Source organism: Aythya marila, assembly GCF_965140915.1.
Source record: "Aythya marila genome assembly, chromosome: 2".
NCBI classification, from domain to species: Eukaryota; Metazoa; Chordata; class Aves; order Anseriformes; family Anatidae; genus Aythya; species Aythya marila.
Genome location: NC_139043.1, coordinates 49,255,900 through 49,281,300, shown reverse-complemented (window position 1 = coordinate 49,281,300; position 25,401 = coordinate 49,255,900). Strand labels below are relative to the sequence as shown.

Genomic DNA, 25,401 nt, shown 5'->3' with positions numbered 1-25,401 from the left:
TAAACAAGAGGAATACAGAGATCTGCACACAGGGCTATGATCTTACTGGGATCACAGAGATGTGGGGGGACAGCTGCTGCAGCTAGAATATTGCAATGGAGGCTCTTTAGGAAGGACAGTCTAGGAAAACAAGGAGGGGGTGTTGCCCTTAAGGTAAGTGAGCAGCTGCAGTGTGCAGAGCTCTGCCTGGGGACGGATGAGGAGCTGACAGAGCTTGTGGGTTAGCATTAAACAGAGGACTGGGAAAAGTGACCTCACAGCAGTATGGCTGCTACATACCACCTGACCAGGCAGAAATCCTCTGGGTACTGTTTTAATCTCTTCCCTTCTTTACCTCATCATTGAAGGAGAAAGTGACTAACCAATTAAAAAAATTTGAAAGTATAATTATTTTTTTGTTCAGAAAAGACTGACCAGAAATTCTTAGAGACAAGACTCACCAACTGGAATAATCCAAACTCTAGCCTTGGGCCAGACTTACAGCCTGATGTCAAGCAAAGCTTCAAATCTCATTCTGCCACTTTCAGATTGACATACCAGCTGTGATATTGCAGTCAGCCTCCCACAAAATTTATGGCGTTTCATTATCTGCAGAGAGAAACATGTCCACAATGCTCCTAAGACAACGCATGACTTTGAACCTAAATGTCCCAGCCAAGTGTCCTAGACACGAACCTTAGCCATCCCCTTCTCATAAACAACGTGTCAGATGGCCTTTGTTTCATCCTGATGAGAAATGGAACAAACTTCATGATAGATGATTTCTATACAATGGGAAAATTATTTCCCAGCCAGCTCTAAATTAAATCTAACTGTAATCCTGTACTGTAATATGAAAGTAATCAGTTTCACCTCTTGCTTCACCTAGAGCTATACCTAACTGAGATAAATTCCAGCAGTAACTGGGCAAAAGTGGGCAAATAAAGGGAGGCTAGATCAGCCTGACACTAGGTGCGTCTATTAATTGTGTTCAGATGGGAAGTACAAGATCTACTTCTACTGAACTTCATCTTAACTGTAATTTCATATTCCCCTTTCTCTCACCCTCAATCTCCAGACTGCAAAGGGCTCAAGTAAAATGTAGCTTGCCCTTTCTTATTTACAGAGTATTTTCTGAAAGCGACAAGTGAAATGTCACATAGTGACATTTGTGTCTGCTAAAACACTCCCATAACAGATAACAAGGGAATATTTTTTTCCTTCTGTCAGATGGACTCAGAAATTAAAGCACTCATCTACTCTGAACAGTCCTTGCCAAAAAAGCATATTATTTCTGAAGCATGCATTCAGGTTACCAACAAAAATAATGCTTCCCTTCTTTATGAGCCCTGAAAGCCCTCTGGTGCCCAGCCTACAAGTTCTGTAAGCATTACATGCCTGCAGTAGGACAGTGCCAACATGTCCACAGACCTAGTTAAGCGAGCTGGTTAGCTTGCCTGCCCCTCAAAAAAAAAAACCATAAAATAAAATAAAAAAAGCAGCAAACCAAACTAAGAACTAGTCACACTATGGAATATAGCTTCATTTTAAAGGAATTCCTTCCTTTAGTGAAGAAACACTAACATCCTTCTTCAAGCTGCACACCACCACTCTCATCTGCTTACACGAGCCCTCTCATTCAAGAGCCCTGAAGGAGCGCAGCTGGACCTCTACCACAGCAGGCAGGACACCATCCTGCTTGGCTGGGCAAGGGGACTACTTGCAAAATCTAATGGAGGCTCTCTGCTCTCTCTGGCAGGTTCACAGAAAAACCTAACACTTTGCCCTGGTTTCAGCTGGCTTCATTTTCTCCACAGTGGCTGGTGCGTGCCATCTTTTGGATTTAGGAGAAAAATACTGTTGATAATGCACCGATGGTTTTGTTGTTGCAGAGGTATTTAGTGGTACTCTGTGGCACTTAGCTGCCTGCTGGGGTTAAACCACAGCCAAGAGGCACGGTGCACTAACACCTGTATGACACTAATACCTACTGCCACAGTCAGCTTAAGCCTCCCAAGAAGCATTAGTCAAGGTCACCGGTACATATCTGGGTTCACTAGGTGATCTGCCTACTGTTTTAGTTTTGTTTTTCATCAAAACCAATTGAACGCTAGCCAAAACCCATCACACACAAAATAAACAAATAAATGGCATCTAAGTAAGAGAGCCCCCTGCTCATGCAGGGACACCTAGAGCAGATTGCCCAGGACCGTGTTCAGATGGCTTCTGAAGATCTCCAAGGAGGGAGACTCCACTATCTCTCTGGGCAACCTGAGCCACCACCCGTACAATGTTTCCTGATACTTAGACAGAGCCTCCCGTGTTCCAGGTTGTACCAATTGCCTCTTGTCCTGGCACTGGGCACCACTAAGAACCTGGTTCTGTCCTTTTTGTACCCTCCTTTCAGATATTTGCACTGATAACATACCCCTGAGACTCCTCTTCTCTAGGCTGAACAGTCCCAGCTCTCTCAGCCTTTCCGTGTAGGAGAGATGCTCCACCTTCACCATCTTTGTGGCCGTTCATTGGGCTTCCTCCAGTATTTCCACATCTTTTGTACTGAGTAGACCACATTAACTCCTTTTGACAAACCAAAGCGTTTATTATTCAGTATCTTTCTGAAGATATTCACTAATAAGCCTGTTTCTCTGTTCCTTCTCAAGGATGCAATGTTAAACCTCTCTTCTATTAAATCTGCCTTCTTGTTATCTGAGTTAAAACGAGTGGTAAAAAAATACTTGGTATAAAAAAATGGAACAGATGGAGGTCTTAAAAGATTCCTCTTTTCTTCCTGCATTTCTCCTTCCACCTGCTCCCCTTATTTATTTTAGGGGAAAGAAAAAGTAGTCTTCAGAGGCACAAGCTCATTTGCAGAGAAAAACTGCGGAACAAACATCTAGTAGCTTCTTAAACCTGAGACAATTCACATTTCAAATTGCACACAGGAAAAAGTCCTTTTGATATAACAGAGGTGAGCATCTACTCACAAATTTCAGCAAACATATCCTGGAAATCAGTGAGTACCTTAAAGTTCAGAGTTGATCTTAATTGGATGGAAAATGCCAGCAAAATATTGAGATGTAAATAAATAAATGGAGGGATGATACTACAATGTTTAGCCTTTAAACACTGTGTGCTTGTACCTGATACAGGGAAAAGCTTAGAATACAGCCAGCAGTCTGAGTGTAATGGTCTTGGTCTCAGATTAATCAAGAGAAGGCAGCAAAATTGCAACTAAAGAATGACAACAATACTTTCCATGTGCACAAGGAGGATATGCTAACAATTAACATCATCAAAAGCCTAAAAGTGTGACATCCTTAACAGCCAAAATTCAGCATTTACTGCACATTACTACCTTCTACTGAAGGTTGTGTGTGGGGTGGGATTTTTGTTGTTGGGTTGGTGAGGTTTTTTGGTTGTGTTTTGTGTTTTTTTTTTTTCCCCCCTTTTCCCCTCCTCCTCAAGATACTGGCAAGGACACTACAGCAGATACTCAGCATCTCATAGGAGAATTATTTTAATTTTTTTTTATTATTATTTACAAAGGGTACACTTACTGTTTAGTAAAAACAAACAAACAAAAAAAACCCACTCTGTTCTATGTTCTGCTAAAAAACTTGGCAGGGTAAGATCCTCAGGGCAATCCTAATGACTGCTCCAAAACAGCTACCAGCATACCTGTAGTTAATGTCTATCCCCCATTTCCAAATTCAACAATCAATTTAAGCTTAAACACAGAGGCAAGGCTCTCCCTCATTAAGAAGCCAATTCTTTTTATATTACAGGATGGGTAAGACAAATAACTGAATACTATTTTCTTTATTCTGGCTAATTAAGAAAATACTTTAATTAATGAAATACTGCTTTGTGGCCCTCCTCTGGACTTGTTTTAAGAGGTCCATGTCCTTCTTGTGCTGGGGGCCCCAGAGCTGAGCACAGTACTCCACGTGGGGTCTCAGGAGAGCAGAGAAGAGGGGAAGAAGCACCTCCCTTTACATGCTAGATACACTTCTTTTGATGCAGCCCAGGATATGGTTGGTTTTCCAGGCTGGAAGTGCACATTGCCAGCTCACGTTGAGCTTCTCATCAGCCCGCACCCCCAGGTCCTTCTCCTCAGGGCTGCTCTCAAACCACTCATCGCTCAGCCTCTATTCACGTTTGGGATTACACCAACCCACGTGCAGGACACTTGGCCCTGCTGAACTTTGTGAGATTCACTTGGGCCCACCTGTCAAGCCTGTCAGTATCCCTCATTATGGCCTCCCTCCCCTCCAGCGTGTCAACTACACAACTCAGCCTGGTGTTGTCCACGAACTTGCTGAGGGGGCACTGTCCATGTCACTGACAAAGATGTTATGCAATATTGGTCCCAATACAAACCCCAGTGGGACACCACTCATCACTGGGCTTCACCTAGAAATCGCATCAATCATTCTTCATCTGATTATGGAAATAAATTCTGTATTTCTGTGGCTGAAGCAGAAACCTACATGACTTTCTTGTGGTCTTTAAAAGGAAATACATGTCTGAAGATGGAATGAAGAGGTGGAAAACGTGAGCAAATCCATTTCTGCTTCTCACATGTCAACCATCCTATGATACTTCAGAGCAAAAAAGGCAGCTTAGACCACAAACAATTCATCACTGCTAAACTTCTGTCCTGCAAGAGAAAGAGAAGGAAAACTCCTGCAACTCTTCCTCTATTCCCTCTTGCCACACACATCTGAAACAGCCACACTGAAATTGTCTCCAAACAGTCACTCAAAAAAAATGCATTGCTCCTTTGCAACTAGCTGCCAGTTATGAAGCTGTACCTTATGAGAACTCACTGAGGAGCCACAAGATTTCCCAGCTCTTGTTTTATTCATATTTCATTCACTCCAGCGTTCACACTCCAGGAGCATTTGCCTCACTCATTCTGCATGACTCAGATACACAAGAAGCAAACTCCTACCTGTTATTGCCCATAGTAACAGGCAGAGAACACCAAGTCCAAATGCCATGCTGCACCCAGAGGGCAGTGACAACTGCTTTTCCAACCAGCTGCGTGGAAATTATAGGACTTGATGTCGGTTTCCTCTAATATTGTTTAATACCCTGCTGTGGCCGTGAAGCACTGCAACAGACAGCACAGGAAGAAACAGGTCAGATGTGAGCATCAATTAGAACGTCACAGTAAAAGCAAACAGACAGGTTAAACACAGGCTTCATTATTACTTCCTGACTGAGGACACAGTAGATTAGGCAAGGTGAAGATGCAGAACAAATTACCTACCTGGAAGTCTCATTCTCTAGAGATACAGAAATGTTCAAGATATATTGGTACTTGGTCTCCTGGACTTCCTAACTAACTAAGCAATCATGGACATTATCAACCACACTAAAAATCCTAAAAGTGTTAAATCAATTCTCAAGGCAGCAAGCAAGCCATTCCCTCCCAGCTACCAAGGTAATACAAGCAGACACTTCTCCAGAGTCTCTAAGCTGACATCGCCTACCAGGATACTAGGTTCTCCAAATAAGATGGCCAAAGCAAAAAATAGATCTACAAAGGAATAAGTAATTCAAATCCACATTATTCATCCAAGGGAAAAAAAAGTTAGTTTAGCCAAACTTACAACTCCTCCTATACAAACAATCCTAAGCAGATCCAAAAAACAATTTTGTAAAGGAAAACATGAGCAGCGTGTTTATTAGAGAATAGTCCTTCTCAAAGCAGAGCATTCCAGTCAACTCCCTTTGATGCTCGTTAAGGGACTTGGTAAAGGCAGTGACATTCGAATCTCAGATACCTACATGACAGAAATGCTGCTAACTGGCTGCTTTTGGCAGGTGCCTTAAAACATGTACTTTTATATTTTTAGTTTAAAACCATTCCTGCCTTGTCCTGTCATTATCTGCCCAAGTAAAAATTTGAAAAGTTGTTCTCTATGTTTTTATAAGCCCTGTTTAAGTACTGAAAAGCTGCAATAAGGTCCCCCCAAAGCCTTCTCTTCTCCAGGCTGAACAGGCCCAGCTCTCTCAGCCTTTCTTCATGGAGGAGGTACACCAGCCCTCTGAGCATCTTTGTGGCTCCCCTCTGGACCTGCTCTAACAGCCCCACCACCTTCTTGTGCTGGGGGCCCCAGACCTGGATGCAGTACTCCAGGTGGGGCTTCACAAGGGCAGAGTAGAGGGGGACAATCACCTCCCTTGGCCTGCTGGCCACGCTGCTTTTCATGCTGTGTGCCTGGAAATGCTTTCCAAGTTTAGCTGCCCTGCCACCTTCCCAGGGGGCCCAGGTGAGGCTGACAAGCCTGAGGTTCCCCAGGTTCTCCCTCCTTGCCCTTTCTGAAGACAGGAGTGACAGCTGCTTTCCTCTAGCCCTTGGAAACTTCTCTCAATCCCCACGATCAAGGACTTGCAATTTGCAGAAGAGCTTATTCCTGAAACTTGAGGTGTCTGAGGTAGTAGGTAGTTGCTGTAACCTTCGCTTAGTCCCAGAAGCAGCCAATTGGACCAGATGGTTAAGACACATTTTTCGGTCCTTGAGCCTACAGAAAAATGCACCAGGCTTGGAAACAGAACATCACAAGGGAAAATTTAACACTGATCAGATGGCAGAAAAATTTTGCTTATTTTACAACCTCTTTTCCTAAGTAAGGTGAACTTTGCTGCCACTAAAAGGAGACAAGTAGTGATTTCCATATCCTGGAAGGGGAGACTGAGTCATCCACGTAACTTCCAGCAACACTAGGAAAAACCATGAACTCCAGGTGGGAATGCCAGCCCAAGGCACAGGTTATATCACTTCTCCGAAGCAGCAAGTGTGCTACCCCTGTACCCTTAGCTAAAAGGGATTCAAACAAAGGGGAAGAGCTTTGCTTTATGAACACTGCTCTGCGTGTTCTGTATGTCCTCTGCTACCTGGTTCACACACACGCAAAAACATATTTGTAGGAGCTGAAATACTAGATACCTTTTTGTAATGCAAATGCAATGCAACATCACTTGCCTTGGTTCAGAAACATAAGTACTTGTAAAAAAACAAACATATATATAAATAAATATACATACGGTTTGTATTAATAAAAGTTACCAAAGCAGCAAAATGCCAGGCTTTGGACTGCACACCTTATCCCTAGTGTTCACAGCATGAGGATACTCTGCATGCACAGAGGCACTGTCTTCCCATGCTGCTCTGTGGCAACACAGCCATTTGTGTTTAATTCCTACATGATGGAGGAGCTTCCACTCACTGCAAAACCAGCTTATGTTTCCCAGTATTATGATCACGCTCAAACACAACACACACAGAGTCGTAATTCAGTGCATAGCTTCTGACCCACAGAGAGAACGCAACCACCAGAAACCAAATGCTTTCTTCAACAGTTCAGACAGTAAACACTCAGAATTTCAAGAGCTTGGATGTATACATGTAATGCTCCTCTTACCTTCCTCATCATACTGTACTGTTTGTACACACTTCAGCACACAAATGAGACATTAAAATCACATAGAAGGCCCGTCATGAGATTCCAACAGTTAAAATTTAGTAAGGCCATGAGATGGATTCTCCAGCTGAATCTGTCCTTCACTCATGTAACAGAGACTTACTTCTGTTTTGCTACAAGCAGACAGATAACGCTGCTGTTACTAACTTTGGATTTTCTTGGCACTCAAAGATACAAAACTGATGTACACTTTTAGCTGGATGAAGGATGGCAGCCTTGAGCCCACAGACAGGTAAAAATAACTGTATGCATATACAGAAACACACACGCATTATATATATACACACATATATATATTGCCTTACTCTGAGCATTTGGCTCCGTTCTAGCCAACAGAAAGGCTATTCTCAACTGATCCCTCAAGACAAGTTTTGACTTTATGATGTTTTAAACACCTGCAGTTGCTGATCAGGACCATGATGTCATTTGTTAGATAACACATGAAGCACAACAACTTTCTAAGGGAAAAGAACTGCCCATTCCCCTAGGGGATGTTCCTCCTCCACCCCAAATCTCACCGTGCATTTTGTTTTACCTGGATTTTAATGCAGATTCAGCTCACTTGCTCAGAGAGAAAAGGGTCAGCCAAGCAGAACTACCCTGCCACCTTTTACACGTTAATTAGTCCACGGCTATAACAGTAAGAACACAGACAGACTAAATTACCTGTATTTGGAAACACATCAAACCCTAGTGCTGCAGAACGGTGTAAGGCAGTACACTGCTGTCCTACTAGCTAAGGAAATCGGAGATAGGAACCAGTGGTGCCTTTGAGTAGCCAGTGAGCAATGCTAGCCAGTTGATGCCTCCAAGAGAGCAAGGGCTGTAAGAACACTGGGCACAGTGACACTAATAGTGGTAGGAAAGGCAAGCAGGGGCTTCTCACCTCCTTGCCCTTCTGGTCAATAGCACAGCTGGGCCACAGGCCAAAAGAAATGCTGAAACACTATCTGAAATCTTAAGCTGCAGTTAAAGCAAAAAATATATATATTTTTGATGGACAGCATCTCTTTTATAAATCAGGATGGCAGAGTAAATGAACAGGTTACCACTTGGTCTGACCTGCACCTAACAGAAGTGTCTTTATATACTATGTTTAACGGGAACATTAACATATATAAGACAATTCTTTAGGAAACCTAACTGGTATTAATTCTTCAGTGGGTGTTATTTCATCAGTTACCCTACCCGCATTAATACCTAAGTCAGTTAAGTAATAGATGAGTATTAGTATTGTATTAATACTGCAGAAGGGCGAAAAAGAAAATTTCATGACATTAGCATTTGTCCCTAGCATCACAGAAAAAAACAAACAAACAAAAAAAAAAACATTCAGGATACTTGCAGACAGCAGGAATTCTAGTATTAGAGCTACTACTAGAATGCACGTCAACAAAGCAGGCACATCTAAATAAAGGGGACGATATTCAAGTTTTTCAAGAGATGTGGAAGGTACAACAGAATCATTACTACTTATTACCTGTGTGCAAAATCACTTTCTTCTCACACAACTTTCTCACACTATGTACCTGTACTTGAAAACACAGAACCATGACCACCACTGGGATATAGCTGCAATTGTCAACATCTCTGCTTTATTCAGAGCTGCTCCCATAGGTGTCTTATTGGAGGCTGACACCTAGATGGATATTATGGCCCAACTCTAAATCAATTCTCTGGGTCAAGTTTAAGACACAAACAGCAAGGTAATAGTGATAAAACAACTAAATGAAGAGCTGAAAATACCCTGCCATGTTACACTGGTGGACTATGTGATCCATTACTTCCCCTGATACCCACAGCTCTGTCAACTGTTAAAGAATACCAACCTCACAAATAACAACAGAAGGCAGTGCTCTGTAAGAAACATAATTTTATTCTAATAGATTTATGCAGCCTTTATTACAATTGCAGTGGAGACAGCAAACAGTGGAATTCCTAAAGATGAGATGCTTAGCAGTGTTACATAGTGTCAAGTATTACATACATGGAAGAAAACAAAACAGAACAAACAAAAAAAAACAACCAAAAACAATAAATGATGGAACTGCTCTGAAGAGAAACTGGAGTGATATTGTTAGTATCAGGATTTATACCATATTATGGCATAACAACAAATGGCAGAAGTCTGAATCCTTCAGGATTGTTAATGTGCAATTTATATTACAGATGTTTGTAAAGCCTTGAAGTCGGACAGACCAACAGGAAAGGGGCACCAACAAATCAAAAGCTCCTGTCAGCAGAGGTTAGTAGCACAGATGGACAACACTAGACACTTCAGAACCCTGCGCTCCCCACTGGCAGGACAGGGAAATATTTATTCTCTGAATAAAGACACTAGAGTGAGGAAAACTAATGGATAATTCCTCCAAAACAATATACTTTGTATTTCATACATATTTAGTTCTCACCAGAACAGGGCCTTCTTTATCAGTTTTCTTTCTTATCGTCAAGTATGTACTCTGAAGAGAAAATGGAATGAGTCCTTGTCCTGTTTTCAGTACCACAACAGCCCTGGAAAGGGAAAACCTGAAGGAACATGAAGGAAGATGGTATCTTGTTCCATACGCTGCCCTGGGGCAAGACAAAGCATCCTTAAATCCTCCTTGGGATTTCTGTCTAACCTGTTCCTGAGGCTCCCCTGAAAGGTATTTCAGAATTTCTTTAAGTATGTTCTTCCATTGCTTACCTATTTTTACAGCAGGAAAAGAGACCACAAAACAACCATCTCACTGCTGTACATAACACCACTTCTGAATTTTGAAAAAAGTGAGAGAAACTTGGCAGACTGCCTAGAAGGAGGAGACATACACAGGCAGAAAAGGTGCTACGAATCTTTTTCAAGCTTGCAGAACTTTAAGTTGTTGCTGTCTGACAGCTGATTGAAGGCCGGGGTGATGACACTGTGTGGTCTCAGTCCAATTCCTAGTGGAAGTATATCTTCTGCTTTTTTGTCGTAAAGAAACTTAACTGCACCAAAGGGTCCAACTCGATGCAGACACATCCTTTTGCGGCAGAAGTAACATTTCAGGCAAGGGTTAATAATACCAGGGAAATGTGAGCAAACTCTAAGAGTTAAAAGAAAGATTCTCATTCAGATAGTTCTTCTGTTCTGTGTGCTTATATGATCAGTTGCTCTACCTAAAACTATTTTGCACCTGTTCAAGGTCAAAAATGATTGTATTAGTCATCTATTAAAACCAGAACAAAAGATTAGCTAAAGCATCAAGTTGAAGCTAACAGTATTTTTCCTACTCAGACTACCAGCCCTCAAATATAAATAAAAAGGAGCTATTTGTTGGTTCAGATCATCACTGTTGTACCACAGTTCTTAGGATTTTCATAAATTTTAAGTGCCTGAACTATAGCAATTGTTGAAAAATTCCAACCTACAAACAACCTACAGCCTGCAAATTCAACCTTGCTAACTCTCATTGCTGCAGAGAAAGTTTTACAATTTGAAAATAAAGTCTTTAATGTTAAATTGTGACTCTTATAAATCTTAGTGCTTTTTTTTTTTTCCTTTTCTTTTTTTAAAGAAAAACTTCATGGGACAAAGTCATGGTCCCACCTAAATCAGTGTCAGAATTTAGGAGTTTTCACTTATGATACGTGAACCATTGCAGGTATTATGTAGCAGAATTATTATCTAAGACTTAAAAATCAACTCTTCTTGTAACGTGACCTCTACCTAGCTAGTATCCTTAAAGCCAGTGGTTGCAAATCTGGAGGACCTGAGTTTGTAAATACACTGCATGAGACACTGATCTCAGAAGTGCTGAGCACAGAGAACATCAATGGTGACCAAATGAAACTGCAAACAAACAAACCAAAAAGCTCACATATTGTGGCTTGGGTAAAACAGTATACAACCAGAAAAGCCAAGATATTGAAGGTGAAGTATATAAACACTCTCTCCAATTGTGTCCTCCTCTTTTACTGCTTTCAAAAAAGACTTATTACAGTGGGATGCTGTACATCCACTTCTAGGTTTGAAAGCTTGTACATGTATGTCAATATGAGAGCAAAGGAGCAAATTGTTTGTTTTCTTAGACAAGAAAAGAAGGGAAAAAAAGTTTTTGCTCACATGGCCATGCTAAGTTGTACACCCATTGTTAGCTTTCATCTTAAAAACAAAGAAGCGAAAAAAACACACACAAAAACCCAATCCTAGAGCCATTGAGCAGATTTCAATTTAAGAACAGATTACCGGCAGGTAATTAGCTTCCTACCACTTCTGTAAAAGCAGCCAAGCCACAAGAGGCAGAACTACTATTTGAACTTCTACATGCCAGCCACCCCAAAATATGCCATCCGGTATCAATAATTGAAAATGGCACTCCTGTGACACCATCAATGCACTGTATAGAAAAGGGGGGGGGGGGGGAGGGGGGTGTTCATCCAAAAATGTAGAGGAATATGCAAAGATAATTGGGGAAAAAAAAAAAAAAAAAAAAAAAAAAACACTAAACTTGTTAGATTTCAGTTTAAAAGCCAATTGACCTCGACACAAATTCACAGAAAGCTTCTTTAACCGTGCTGTTTAGAAAACGACTTGCTTGTTATAAACTGATAAAGCAAGCACATGTGTGCACACACCACCACCACCCCTACTGAGAGGACAATCTCTGCAGCCCCACTTTAGATGACTGAGCATATTTTCTTTTGAATCAGTCTATATTTAACCAGTGAAACACCTTATAACATGCAGAAGAGTTAACAAATTGTATAGAGAACAGATTTCCTCTCTTTTTCCCAGGAAAAGGTATTAGGACTAAACAATCACTAAAACATCTCTTCAACAAAGTTAATTAGTTGAAAACTGAACATTGAGTTAACCACATTCACGCTACCTCCAGCTGGACTGACTAAATTCACATCTGCTCATTGTGAAGTCATATCATCCTGAAATATACTCAAGTTAGACACTGATATTGGTCAGAAAGAGATATTTATATGGAAAAATTGTATCTACAGTTATATTAGATTATAAATTTGTACAGAAAGACAGTTTGTGACAGAAATTGAAAGCTAACTGCTTGATAATAGGAAGAATTTCTCCCCAGGGGTACAATATCCATTACTATGGCTCTGTATTTCCTCTGCAGCACTGAAATTAGAGACTGTTGGATGTACAGCACTTGATCACAGACCTGCCTCTAATTGCTGAATCCTACTACAGATACACATTTAGCAGCATTACCAAAACTAATAAAGCAACGCTGCTTTTCTTTCAAATACGTGTAATAGAAGTCCATATTACAAATATGTGAAGAAGCCCATGCAATTATTCAACTGGAAAGGTTCTCCATCTGAAACACACACTGTGTGTGCATGTGCAAAGGAACAGGAGCCAATTCTATCTGAACCATTCCTCATGGCCATTGCACTAGCAGGTTCAGAAACCTGCACATGGGAACTCCCCCAGCTCTACACCACTGAAATTAGTGTTTATGAAGTGCACTTTCATCCCTCCATCACAATACTCCCTGTAAGTGGAGAAAGATTAGCCTGGGCAGGCATCCCCAGAGCAGTCTCTTCCACAGGCCATGACAACAACTCCTGTGAGCCTCAACAGTGTAAAATTCAGGCCACGTTGCCTCTTCCATTGCACAGTGCTTTAGGGAAAAACACCTGCCTATGCATCTTGCACAAACATACCTGCACCACTCAGACACACAGTTTGATGTGCAACATGCTGAACAGCTCAACCCCCACCCCACCTCAGTTACCAAAACGAATAGGGACAGGATCACCTATTAACTTTGTACTGTACCAGCTTTTTAAGGATGTAGATTTGGCTTACGACAATAATAGCTGCAATAATAATAAGTGAAATAATAGCTGCAAGAGTAAACCCTGCAGAACACGAGTGGGTAATTAAACAAAGCAAGCACGTATTACAATTGTGTGGCTGAGGATCAGGCTCCTGCTATAAAACACTGTACGGACAAAGGCATACAGAACCTGACCTGAAGAGTTTAAAAGCCAGTATCCTTTATCAATGCCAATATCTTGTCACATAGTCAGTATGAGGCACACGGGAGTACTCCTACAGCACAAACAGATTAGGGAGGACCACAGTGGCAATCAACATGTGTTTCATTTTTATCCCTCACCTATCTGACTAGTTCATTGGTTATCTGTTTAAATGACACACTCCTGAAGGGGGCCAGGGGAATGACTGTGTTATTTTCTGCATTTGTAAACAAATCACAACATAGATAGCTCCCAAAATTAATGTAACAATTGTGACAGCATTTTCTTCTGTTTAAGCTCTGCTCTACCGCTCCCAACGCACTGACAATGCATTTCACATACTAAACACTAGCATCACATTCACCAGCCACACGTAAATACGCGTTTAGGCTGCAACACCCACATTGACAGAACATGGGGTAACAACGTGGCTCGAATAACATCCTTACATCCTTCAGATATACAAAATATCCAAATAAACACGCAGAGGACAACGTAAAGGTATGATTTCTGAGCTCAGACAGCGCTACACACACATGTATATAAATACACATAGCATGTCTGGAAATGAAATATGCACATACGCATCCCTCTCATGCAGCCCAGGGCTGTTTCTCCTCGCACTGCCGGCCTAACAGGTTGCACACACACAGGGCACACACACACACACACGCTTTTTGCCTCAGCTGCTAGTGGCGGCAGGGCGAGGCACGGCCGCGTTACCTCTCGCGCTGCCCCGCTGCGGCTGCGGCTCCGGCAGGGCGCTCGCCCACCGCAGCGCCCGCTCCCGAGCTGCCGAGGGCCCTTCACGCCGGCCGCCTCTCGCCACTCGGAGGCCGCAGCCCCGACCGCGGCCCCGCGGCTGGAGGCGGCGCCGACGAGCCGGGGCGGTGCGGGCTGGCGGTGCGGTGCGGTGCTGCGGTGCTGCGCTGCCCGCCCCCGCCTCGCACAGCCCGGCTCTCCGCGCAGGGTGGCCGCGCAGAGCCCTCCCCGCGCCATCCCGACTGCCGAGCTGGGAGGAACCTCACCTGCGGGCGGCGGGGGATGCGGAGCTGGTCCCGCGCCGTGCCCACAGGGAGGCTCCCCCCGCCGAGAGGGAAGGGCAACGCGCCTCCATTTTGGGGAGGGGGCGCGGGGGCAGCAAATGGCGCCGCCAGCCGGCAGGGCGGGGACCGCGAAATGGCGCTCTGGGGGCCGGCTGCGGCGCCTCGCAGCGAGGTGGCCCTGAGAGGGGTTTTAATTTCGGTGCTGCTGCAGGAGATAAAGCGCCAGGAGGTCCTAGGGATCAGTTGACTGGAAGCTGGCAAATGTTGTCCCAGTTTTCAAGAAAGGAAAGAAAGAAGAGCCTGGTGATTACAGGCCCTTCGGTCTCGCTTCAGTGCTTGGAAAAATTATGGAGAAGATTGTCCTGGGAGTTACTGAAAAACACTGGAAAGACAACACAGTCATTGGTCACATTCAACATGGGTTCATGAGAGGAAAGGCCTGTTTAACACACTTCATTTCCTTTTGTGACCAGGTTGCCAACCTAGTTGACCAAGGGAAGCCAGCTGATGTAATCTTTTTGGATTTCAGCGAAGTTTTCAATACTGTTGCTTACAGTATGACAAACTCATGAAATGGTGGGGGAACAACCAACTGATGGGTCAGGCTCAAAGGCTGGCAGCCAGCCACTAGTGCAGTTCCCCAGTGATCCATTTTAGGGCCAGTTCTCTTTAATGTTTTCATAAATGACTTGGACCCAGGACTCAAACGCCAAGTTTGCAGATGATATTAAATTAGGAGGAGCTGCTACTGCTTGGGGGGTAGAAAGGCCTTGCAGAGAGATCTTGACAGACTAGAGGGCTAGGCTATCACCAGCTGTGTGAAATTTAACAAGAGCAAGGGCCAGATTCTACATCTGGTATGGGGCAACCCTTGATATGTACAGACCAGGGGACAAGAGAGTAGAGAGCAGCCCCATGGAAAGGGAAGGTGAATATGAGTCAGCAGTGTGCCCTGGCAGCCAAAAAGGCCAACTGTGTCCTGGGGTGCATTGGGCACAGCATTGCTAGCCAGTTGAGGGAAGTGATTGCCCTGATCTACTGTTTGCAGGTACAACCTCATCCTGAGTACTGTGTATGGTTTGGGGAGCTACAATATAAGAAGGAAATAAAACTATTAGAGAGTGTCCAAAGGAGGGCTACAATGGTGAAGGGCCTCATCATGGTTTTGGCTACAATAATTTTCTTCATAGAGGCTTGGACGATGCTGCGCTTTGGATTTTTGATGAAAATAATGTTGATCACACACCAATATTTTTAGTTGTTGTAGATCAGTGCTTGCACAGAGCCAAGGAGACTTCAGATTCTCCTGCTGCACTGCCAGTGGGGAGGCTGGTGTGTTCAAGTTTGGAGGGGACACAGTCAGGACAGCTGACCCCAAATGACCAAAGGCATTCCGTACCCTATGATACCATGCTCAGCAATAAAAGCTGAGGTAAAGAAGGAGAAAGGCGGAGATGTTCAGAGTGATGGCAATCGTCTTACCAGGGAACAATTATGCATGATGAGTCCTGCTTTCCTGGAATTGGTTGAACACCATCTCTGGAGGTGTTCAAGACCAGGTTGGATGAGGCCCTGGACAACCTGATCTAGTGGCTGGCATTCCTGCCCATGGCAGCAGTGTTGGAACTAGGTGATCTTTAAGGTCCCTTCCAACCCAAGCTATTCTGTGATTCTATGAGTCTGTGATCAGCCTGCTGATAGGAAGTACTGAGTGAATTCCTCCTTTTACTTTGCTTTCACAAATAGCTTTTGCTTTGCCTAGTTAATTGTCTTTATTTCAACCCATGAGTTCCCCCTCTTTTACCTTTCCAATTTTCTCTCCCATCCCACCTGGGGAGAACAAGCAAGCAGCTCTGTGGAAGACAGAGCTCCTGTGGAAGGAGAGATGCTCTAGCCCCTTGATCATCTTCGTGGCCCTCCTCTGGACTATCTCTAATAGGTCCATGTCCTTCTTGTGCTGAGGGCTCCAGAGCTGAACACAGTACTCCAGGTGGGGTCTCAAAAGACCAGAGCAGAGGGGGAAAATCACCTCTCTCAACCTGCTGGCCATACTTTCGATGCAGCCCAGGATCTGGTTGGCTTTCTGGGCTGCAAGCACAAATTGCCAGCTTATGTTGAGCTTCTCATCAACCAACACCCCGAGGTCCTTCTCCTCAGGGCTGTTCTCCATCCACTCTCTGCCCAGCCAGTATTTATACATAGGATTGACCTGGCTGAGATGCAGGACCTTGTGCTTTTGGATGAAAAATGATTTTTTTTTTTTTTTCTGACCAAATAAATGCACTGACTTTGGAAAGGCAGCTGGAAAAAAATCAACAACAACAAAATCAACATCTACCTAGTAGACTACATTTTGAAGTTTTAATTATCTTCAGATACAATTACATGACACTGAGTCTACAATTTCATTGGGGTTAAGCCAATTAGTTAATCAGTGATATGAAAGGCAAGAATCGGCTTAGCAAGAAAATATAATCTTTGCCTAAGCCATCTGTGCTGAATTTGCTCTCTTAGTTTTTTCCTCCACTTCATAGCATTTCTGGTGTTTGCAGACTCTGAGTAAGCACCTGGTACTGCTGCTGTGTTTCTTGAATGGGATCTGTTGGCTGTGATGCCTTTGTATTTGCATGGGACTACCTGCATCCTGTCTGTTCAGTGGAGAAGGAATTCTTTGTGGAAAATTCAAGGGCACTGAACCAGCTACTCTGACGCAGAGAAAGTAACAAGAGTGACAGTCACTGCTCTCATCCTTTTTCCCCTGCTTTCACTAATATCATGGGACATATCTCCTGGCAGGACAAGCAGAGGGCTTGTCTTCCTATGCCAGTGTTGCGCTTAGGAGCCGTTTGCATACTTGGACAGATCACTCAAAAAGTGCTAGCACTGAGTATACTACTGAATGTTTTTTCCTGCAGAAGAAATAAAAATGAGTGTGCAGCTATATCTAGTGCTTTTACAGTCAGCACAACTGGGATCCCACAACTATGCAAGGCATTAGTAAAATCAGGATCTCACAACCATGCAAAGCACAGACACCCCTTTTCCCCTACTGGGTCAGTAAATGAACCTTCTGTACAGCCAGGAAGGCAGCAGGGCATGAGAAATGGGCCTGCCTCACAAAGGCCATACTTCCTCTCTCTGCACACTCACTTCCCCTTCAAAATCAAGTCAGCATCAGAAAAAGTATAGTTGTCTTCTCACAGACGTTTTTGTGTTGTTATGAGAATAATTGTTAAGAATCCACATTATCCCTTTTACTTCAAATAAGATTTCAGCATCCATTTGGCTTGGACAGCCAACACGTGGAAATCACAGAACTGAGGCATCAAAATGACACAAAATCGGCATAACAATGCAGCAAAGAAAATTAAAAAAAAAATATATATATATATATAAACAGACAATTCTTTTAGGCTCCATTGCATATATTCACAAACAATCCAGTATTACAGTTCAGAGATCTAATTCCTTGCTTTACAGAGCAAGTAGATGAGTTAAGGGCTCCTTGTACCAAGATTTGTGTGGCTTCAACAAATGTCATAAAGCTTGTTAAAAAAAAATGTTTAAGTGGGAATAAGAAGGAAAGTGAAATGACAAGGTAAAAGCAGCTGCATGCTGAAGAGATGACACTTTTATGTTTTTGAACAGTTTTGTTCATCATTCTGTAGCACTTGCAAAATACCATTTTCCTGAGTCAAACATTGACAGTTCATTAAAGACTAAGCAGAACGCAGCGATATACAAGCATCACTAATGGGTGGAACAGAGAATTGGGGACCTTGACAGGCTGGTGCAAATCAGCATGAAACCTTAACTATAAAAGTTTGAAATTCACAGCTCTTTATGCTGTATTTCACCTGAAAAAAATGAAGCTGCTTGCTTGAAACATTGTCGAGATGGAAAAATGTAAACCATTTCTTTTCAACGGAACATGAACTTTTGTGTTGAGTAGAAAAACGCCTCTTTCCAAATGGAAATAGGCCAATTATTCTGGAGTGCTATTGAATTCAGGAGTGCAAGAAAAGAAATGAATGGACCATTTCTGCATGTTCTGATTGCCAATATCTCTTAGCCCCTCAGCAAAAATTTTGAATGAGGCAAGAACTAAGATAGCACAAAATCAAAGTGACAGAAATACTGAATATCTTATTTTAAAGCTGTGATGAATAAGCCACTGTTACTCTTACAGAGGTTTCAGATGCCATTCAGAAGACTTCAGATATCAGAAGCTTCCTACTTGCCATTACGATATGGGGCTTTGCCAGCTGAGCAGCATGGAGTCTCCAGCCCAAATTTTTTAAGAAAATGGGAAAGGAGGAGTCAGGAGTAGAAGGAAGATCTATGTAGATCCAGGTGTTTACTCCAGAATAGGTCACCTAGAAGCAGCGCATGCCAGAAGGGTGCTGGCCTCTGTCTCCTTTCTGAACTGCAGCAGCGCTGATGCAGCTGGTCACTGCACAAAGTAGAAAATACCTACCAAGAGTGATTGTACCCAAAACATCGTGTTTGGGCCTACAGCAGTCATCAGCCACGGAGCTGGCAAAGCAGCATGACAACATGAAGGAGGTAAGATCTGAAAATCACCTTCAAGGCCCTTTGGAAGACCAATAGGGACTGAGTTTGTCTTTCAAGCACCAGTACACTGCTGCGTGGAAAAGAGGGCTCAGCTACCTTTGCAGAGCTGGGGTTGTTTAGTATGGAGAAGAGAAGGCGCAGGGGAGACCTTATTGTACTTTACAATTACCCTAAAGGAGGTTGTAGCGAGGTGGGGACAGGGCTCTTCTCCCACACACCAAGTGACTAGACAAGGGGAAATGGCCTCAAATCGCACCATGTGAGGTTGGATAGTTTCGGTATTAGGAGAAATTTCTGTACTGAAAGGGTTGTGCAGCATTGAAACAAGCTGCCCAAGGAAGTGGTTGAGTCACTATCCCTGGAGATCTTCAAGAAATGTGTAGATTTAGAACTTAGTAGCATGGTTTATTGGTGGACTTTAGTACTAGGTTAAAGGTTGGACTAGATAATCTCAGAGATCTTTTCCAACCTGAACGATTCTATAATTCTTTGACTTTTATTTTGTGTAGCAAACATAACAATATGTTCTAGAGGTGTTGCTATAATAAAGATAAGCATAATGTGTTTTGATTTAGTAATTGTGGATATGTTTGGTTTGTTTTTTGAATTTATGTGTAAATTTTATAGAAATTAATGCTTTATATCATGTGTGATATTTATAGCATTAATCAATCTTCCATGCACTTCTTCTTTGTCAAACAAATTTTAATTAGTTATGGTTTCAGATTATTCCTTATACTTCAGAGCATAGATATTCTTTAAATCTTTTTTATACTTTTAAACGTGATAACATAGTTTTCTGCAATTATCATGTTTTTGCCTCTGACTTTTTTTTTTCATTCTTTAAATTAATCTATTATTTACTTCTGTAGGTATTTAACATTTATTTATTTTGTTCTATGTATATCTCTTAAGTAATTTCAACCTCTTTTGATGTAGAAGTTTTAGGTGAATCCTCATAAAAATAGCTTCTCTTGATATCTGAATCTAAGTAGTACAGGATTGAATCTGATAGTACAGGATTGCCTCAGGGTTCTTTGTTGTCATTGATTATCAGTAGGAGGGAATTATTTCATTTTCTTACATTCATGTGTCTGCATAAATCCTTTGGGATGTATAGATGCCGTAATACCATGTCACTGAATCAGGAAAAGAAAAAAAAGATATTAGAAGTTGTAGTCCAACCAGAACCTGATATTTCTGCAAATTATTCCTATGGATATCAATTAATTATTTAATATCTTGGGGTTTATTTGCTGGTGTAGTAAAGTCAGCTATACCTCCTGTTGAATCGTCCTGTTGGAAGAACACATCTACCTTAGGCCTACCTTAGGCCTACCTTAGGCCTTATTCTTGTGATGAAGACAAACTGGTTACAGATCCTGATTATTTTAGGTTAAGGCTCAAGACAGCAACAGAATCACTTCTTTGCCTTTGAAAAATGTTAAGCCAAAACTGAGATATTCAGACAACTTGCTCAGCAGCTCCTTATCACCTACAACTGCAGAATTCACTAAGCACTCAGAAGTCTGCTTCAGGATGCCAAGACTTAGGCCTAAGTGGGTAGAGAGCCACAGATTCGCCTTCCATTAACATCTGTTGCTCAGTTCCCCACTTGCTGTGCTTTCAAAGGTACAAGCAGCAGGGAACGAGAGAGGTGTGAAGGGCAATGTCCAGACTCACCCTTCATTCCTCAGTTCTTGCCACACAGAGGCAGATGTGCAAGGTTAAGCCATAATGCAACAAATGTTAATATTGACTGTTCGTTGCTAGATTACTCTGTCATGCTAGGCTGATGTGGATCTGATGTGGCCATATGGTGACATACTGCATCTGTCCAATCATGCTGCCCCCAATATTTGTGCTCACCTTATCCTTCATTGTTACTGCATTGTTACTTATTGCAGAAGAACAGAGAAGACCTGTTCCAGCAAAGTTAGTGACACAAACAGATAACCTCTCTGACAGAAGTAGCTCATCAAAAATGCCAATAAATATGAACTGACTCAGTGAGTTTTAACTGGACCATCTTTGTTTTGCCTCGTGTGGCACTTCTGATTTGACATTAGACCCCCAAATATCACACTGCTGTTGTTATGTAAATCACGGTCCCAGTTTACTCAGGGGTTAGGATTAGACTTGATGTATTTCTTCCACAGAATTCAGTCCAATTCATTTAATGCTGAAATGTTCCTACTCACTTAAAGTTGGGGAAGTCACTAAATTTAACATCAGATTCACTCCTTGTAAAAACACATATAGGTCAGTGGAGTATTTCTTGATAACACTCTGTGTGATGGATATACTGCATAAAATACCAGAAAATTTAAAAAAGAGAGAGTATGGTAAAGTGGGAAACCACAGGAGAAATTAAACCCCACTTTTCTCCATCATTATCATTTCTCTTGAGAGTCTAGGCAAACAAACAAATAAACAAATTTTCAAAATGAAAATAACGAAAGCATTCCCAAACACTTTCTGTCCTGCTGGTATGTTTGAGAGCTTTTCTCTAAAAAGCAATACACATTTTTCTGATTTATGAGCTTTTAGTTATTTGGGAACATGAACTAATAAATCAAGTGCTGAGTTTTCTGGCTTAGCTTTCATGAGACTCAATGCTGATGTTTCTAAGCCCAGTGGCACTTCCAAGAAGCTTTATGGGCATGTTGAGAGTAGTTCTTTAAAAATATTATGGCAGTATTTTAAGACACTGTCATGTTATGGTTGCCCATCAAAAAGACAAAAATAATGAAGAGTTTTGGGTAAATGTCACTTTTTTTTGCACTTGAGCAGCTTGTGGAGTCTAGGCAATGAGATCTTCCTGATCTAATAGGAAGAGTTACTTCATGTTGAATAACCCTCTCTTAAATACACATATTCTTAGTGATCTCACATTTTTACTTACATGTTACAACCTACTGCAGCAAAGGTACAGAGTCCCACAGCCATAAGGACCAGCAACCTATTAAATGAGTACTACAAACCCAAGTGGCTGTGCCCTGAGTGGCATTGCACATTGTCCAGCAAGGTCCTGGCACAGAGAGGCCAAGGCTGGTGAAACTATTTGGGCACCCCACTATAAGAAGGACATAAAACTATTAGTGTCCGTAGGAGGGCTACAAAGATGGCGAAAGGTCTAGAGGGCAAGATGTATGAGGAGTTGCTGAAGTCACTGTGGTGGTTTTACCTTGCTAGTTAGCTGAACACCACAACTACTCTCTCACTCTTCCTCCTCAGAAGAGGAGGGGAAGAAGAAAAGGAAAGAAACAACTGGTGGGTTGAGATAAGAAAAAAAATTAAAGGAAATTAATTAAAGTTTTTATTTTTATTTTTATTTTTTAATTTTAAATCAGTTTTAAAAAAGAATCAAGGTAATTTGACAGAAGGAAAAGAAATGCCTGATTTTATTTTATTTATTTATTTATTTTTTGTTCTGCAGCTGATCAGGCTTCCTTCACAGATTCTGTGATGTCATGGCACAAGAATGGTCAAACATTTAAAATTGTAATATAATGTTTTAAAAGGCAAACTTTGGTACTCTGGAAATTATTCTTTCATTATTTTCCTAAGCAGATTGTCCATTAAATTTGTTATCTGAATTTAAGAGAACAGTATGTGTTTCGGAAATTGAAAACATTTCTATCTTTTCTAATTGTTCCATACATTTTGTGCATTAAAGAAAGTTATTATTAATTGCATGCTGTTCATAATATGAAGAAATAACTGAAACTTTCCTGTCTGGATTTCCTGTCTGGATCAAACAAGTCTCTCTTTGATCAGATTTAAATGTAGCATTTTATAAAATCAAATAGAGATGTCCACTGACAGGAACAGTTCCAAAAAATCTCAAACAGAACAGAAACATCTCAAGATTTTACTTCAGATACTCTAGATTTCTAGAACTTCATGAAGAAAACGAACATGTATAAAAGAAGAAAATCTTCCCTTTCATGTGAGAAAAGGTACTTTTGATTATCCAGAGTCACATTATGCCTGAAAAAAGTAATCTGTAATTTCAGACAACAATAATATTATATTCCTGTCCATTCAGTAGTTGTTTTTAAAATTACATTTTGCTTTGTCATTTTAAGAGTAGATATTTTAGCTACTAGGGCCATATAATGTGTTATAGCAGACTGCAGCATTTTTGATTTTTTACAGTCAGACGTGATTTACTTTCTGCAAGTAAATATTCTAAATATTTATTTAAATAAAAAAAATATAAATATTCTTTTATTCTTTCATTTTGAAAGAACAGAAAAGCTTAGATCATAGAGAACTGCGTTCTAATGAAAAAAGGATTTTGTTTTTTCATATATATGAACTGCAAACTTATTAGCATTTAGCATTTGTTTCTTAAATGCAATCTGGTGTAGATCATTAAGTATTCAGTTTCCTGAAAACAGTACAATTATTTAAGTTGTGGACTCTGCACAGACACTTAGATTAAGTTCAGATATTTGGACATAAAAATATCCACATAAAAATATGTTTAAAATCAGTAATGGCTACATTACACAGCAGACATTTGCAAATATTTGTAATTCTTTCTAACAAGTAGCTATTGTACAGTGCGTGTAAATCCATTGGTAAAGTAATATTGGCATTAAATGTAGAAAATGTTCTGTTCTTATTCAATTTCCAATGGTTTGGGTTTCTATTTGAGAATAGCGTAGTTAGGATCAGGATGTTCCCATATTTACCAGAAGGTATTCAAGTGCTTTATTTTGGGAATGGGAGCTGTGCCAGTCTCATGTACACTTTATGTTTGATGCTTTGGCAAGCATCTTCTTTTATAACATATGTATTAACTTGGCTAACTCAAAGAACTCTGCTGAGAATACCTTCCATATTCACATGCTGTACCAAGCAAGATTTACACCTCCAAAATACTGAATGCAGAAGGACCATGCCCCTGCAATCTTTATTTGTAACTGATATATTCTATAATAACCTGTATCTCTGTCAGCCAATGGCATGAAAGAAAATTGCTAGGCACACCTGTGTAACCGTGGAAACCAAAACTGTTTATGGGTAATTGGTTTATATGGGTAATATTGGTAATATTGGTAATATGGGTAACCTACCTACATGAGATAGGAGGTCTTTGGTATTTAATATGTTGAAATATCATCTTGAAATTAATCATTTGGAATGAGTGATGTCTTATCACAATAAAACATGAAGCAAAAAGCTATGTACAAAACGTATGATAAAGATGAATGTCTCTTCTCTGTAACCTTCTTCCATTTGATCACACTTGGATCAAGAAACCAAACTCGGTTGTAGGTGTGTCAACTAATGGTAGAAATGGTAGAGCTTTTGTCCATTACCTGCACAATGGCTTATACTGATGGTTCCCTGCACAAGAAGTGTGCTCAGTTTCTCTAACTTTCTATGTAGATTAGCATGTTTTTAGCATTTTTTTTAATACTGTTTTTTGATAGCCAGAGATTCACTTTGAGTACTATGGTGAGCTAAATTATCTTTACTGCTTTGTAGTATCAATATTTGGTCATCACACTTAGCAGCAGGTATAGAAATAGAAGAATACATCTGTGATTAAAACCAGTGACACTTATAACTAGAGCTTCAAGGCTACCTATTCAAATAATAACAAACAAACAACAGCAAAACAACCTATTTATTATTATTATTAACAATAATAATAATTATTATTATTATTATTGCCATAGCATTACTGTAAAATTCCTTAGTGAAGAATTCAGAGTTACTGAATTCTGATATGGCCTTGATCTGGCTTTGAAATATATTTTCTCATGTCACGGAAAAAAATAAAATAATAATAATAATAATAATAAAGAAGTACCAAGAGTGGTCAAACTATGTGAAGTACGTTCATAATAAAAATAAATAAATAAATGGTACCCGTTGTAGTTTTGAGGAAGCAGCCCCGAAGGAAGAGTCTGAAAGAAGAAACCTGAAAATCTTCTGATCCCTCAGGTCTTGACTGTCCTCTGCAGTTGCTTTAGAAAACTGCAACTGGCTTCGGCTGTACTAGGGAAGTGCTATGGGAAACAAAACAGTGACGTCCTAAAAAAGACCAGATAAAAGTACCCAAAGTACTAAGTAAAGTGAAAACAAAACCTCATATTTGGGGAGAAACTGGCATAGAGGAGAGGAGAGCTAAGACTTGGTGTGAGAGGCTTGATCCTTCGTTTCTTCTCCTCAAATTCTCATGTTGCATTTTTTTGTGTGGGTCTGGAGTCTTTACTGCTGTGGGAGAACAAGGCAGTGAGAAAGCAGAAGGGACTAAGTTTAGTGCAGTGAGATAATGAAACTTTCAGCTGAAGGTTTATATACAT

General features: G+C 41.1%; 1 protein-coding gene across 1 annotated transcript in view; it reads right to left on the bottom strand.

Annotated features, from left to right (window-relative positions):
* The window catches only part of KIAA0319, a 52,524-nt gene extending 38,227 nt beyond the window's left edge, over nucleotides 1–14,297 (bottom strand). Inside the window, exons 1-2 of the mRNA XM_082755105.1 lie at nucleotides 14,178–14,297; nucleotides 4,937–5,098 (exon numbers count right to left, since the gene is read on the bottom strand). Coding sequence (XP_082611231.1) covers nucleotides 4,937–4,985 — 49 coding nt within the window. The 5' untranslated portion in view covers nucleotides 4,986–5,098; nucleotides 14,178–14,297. The remainder of the gene's footprint in view (nucleotides 1–4,936; nucleotides 5,099–14,177) is intronic.
* Between the last annotated feature and the right edge of the window lie 11,104 nt (nucleotides 14,298–25,401).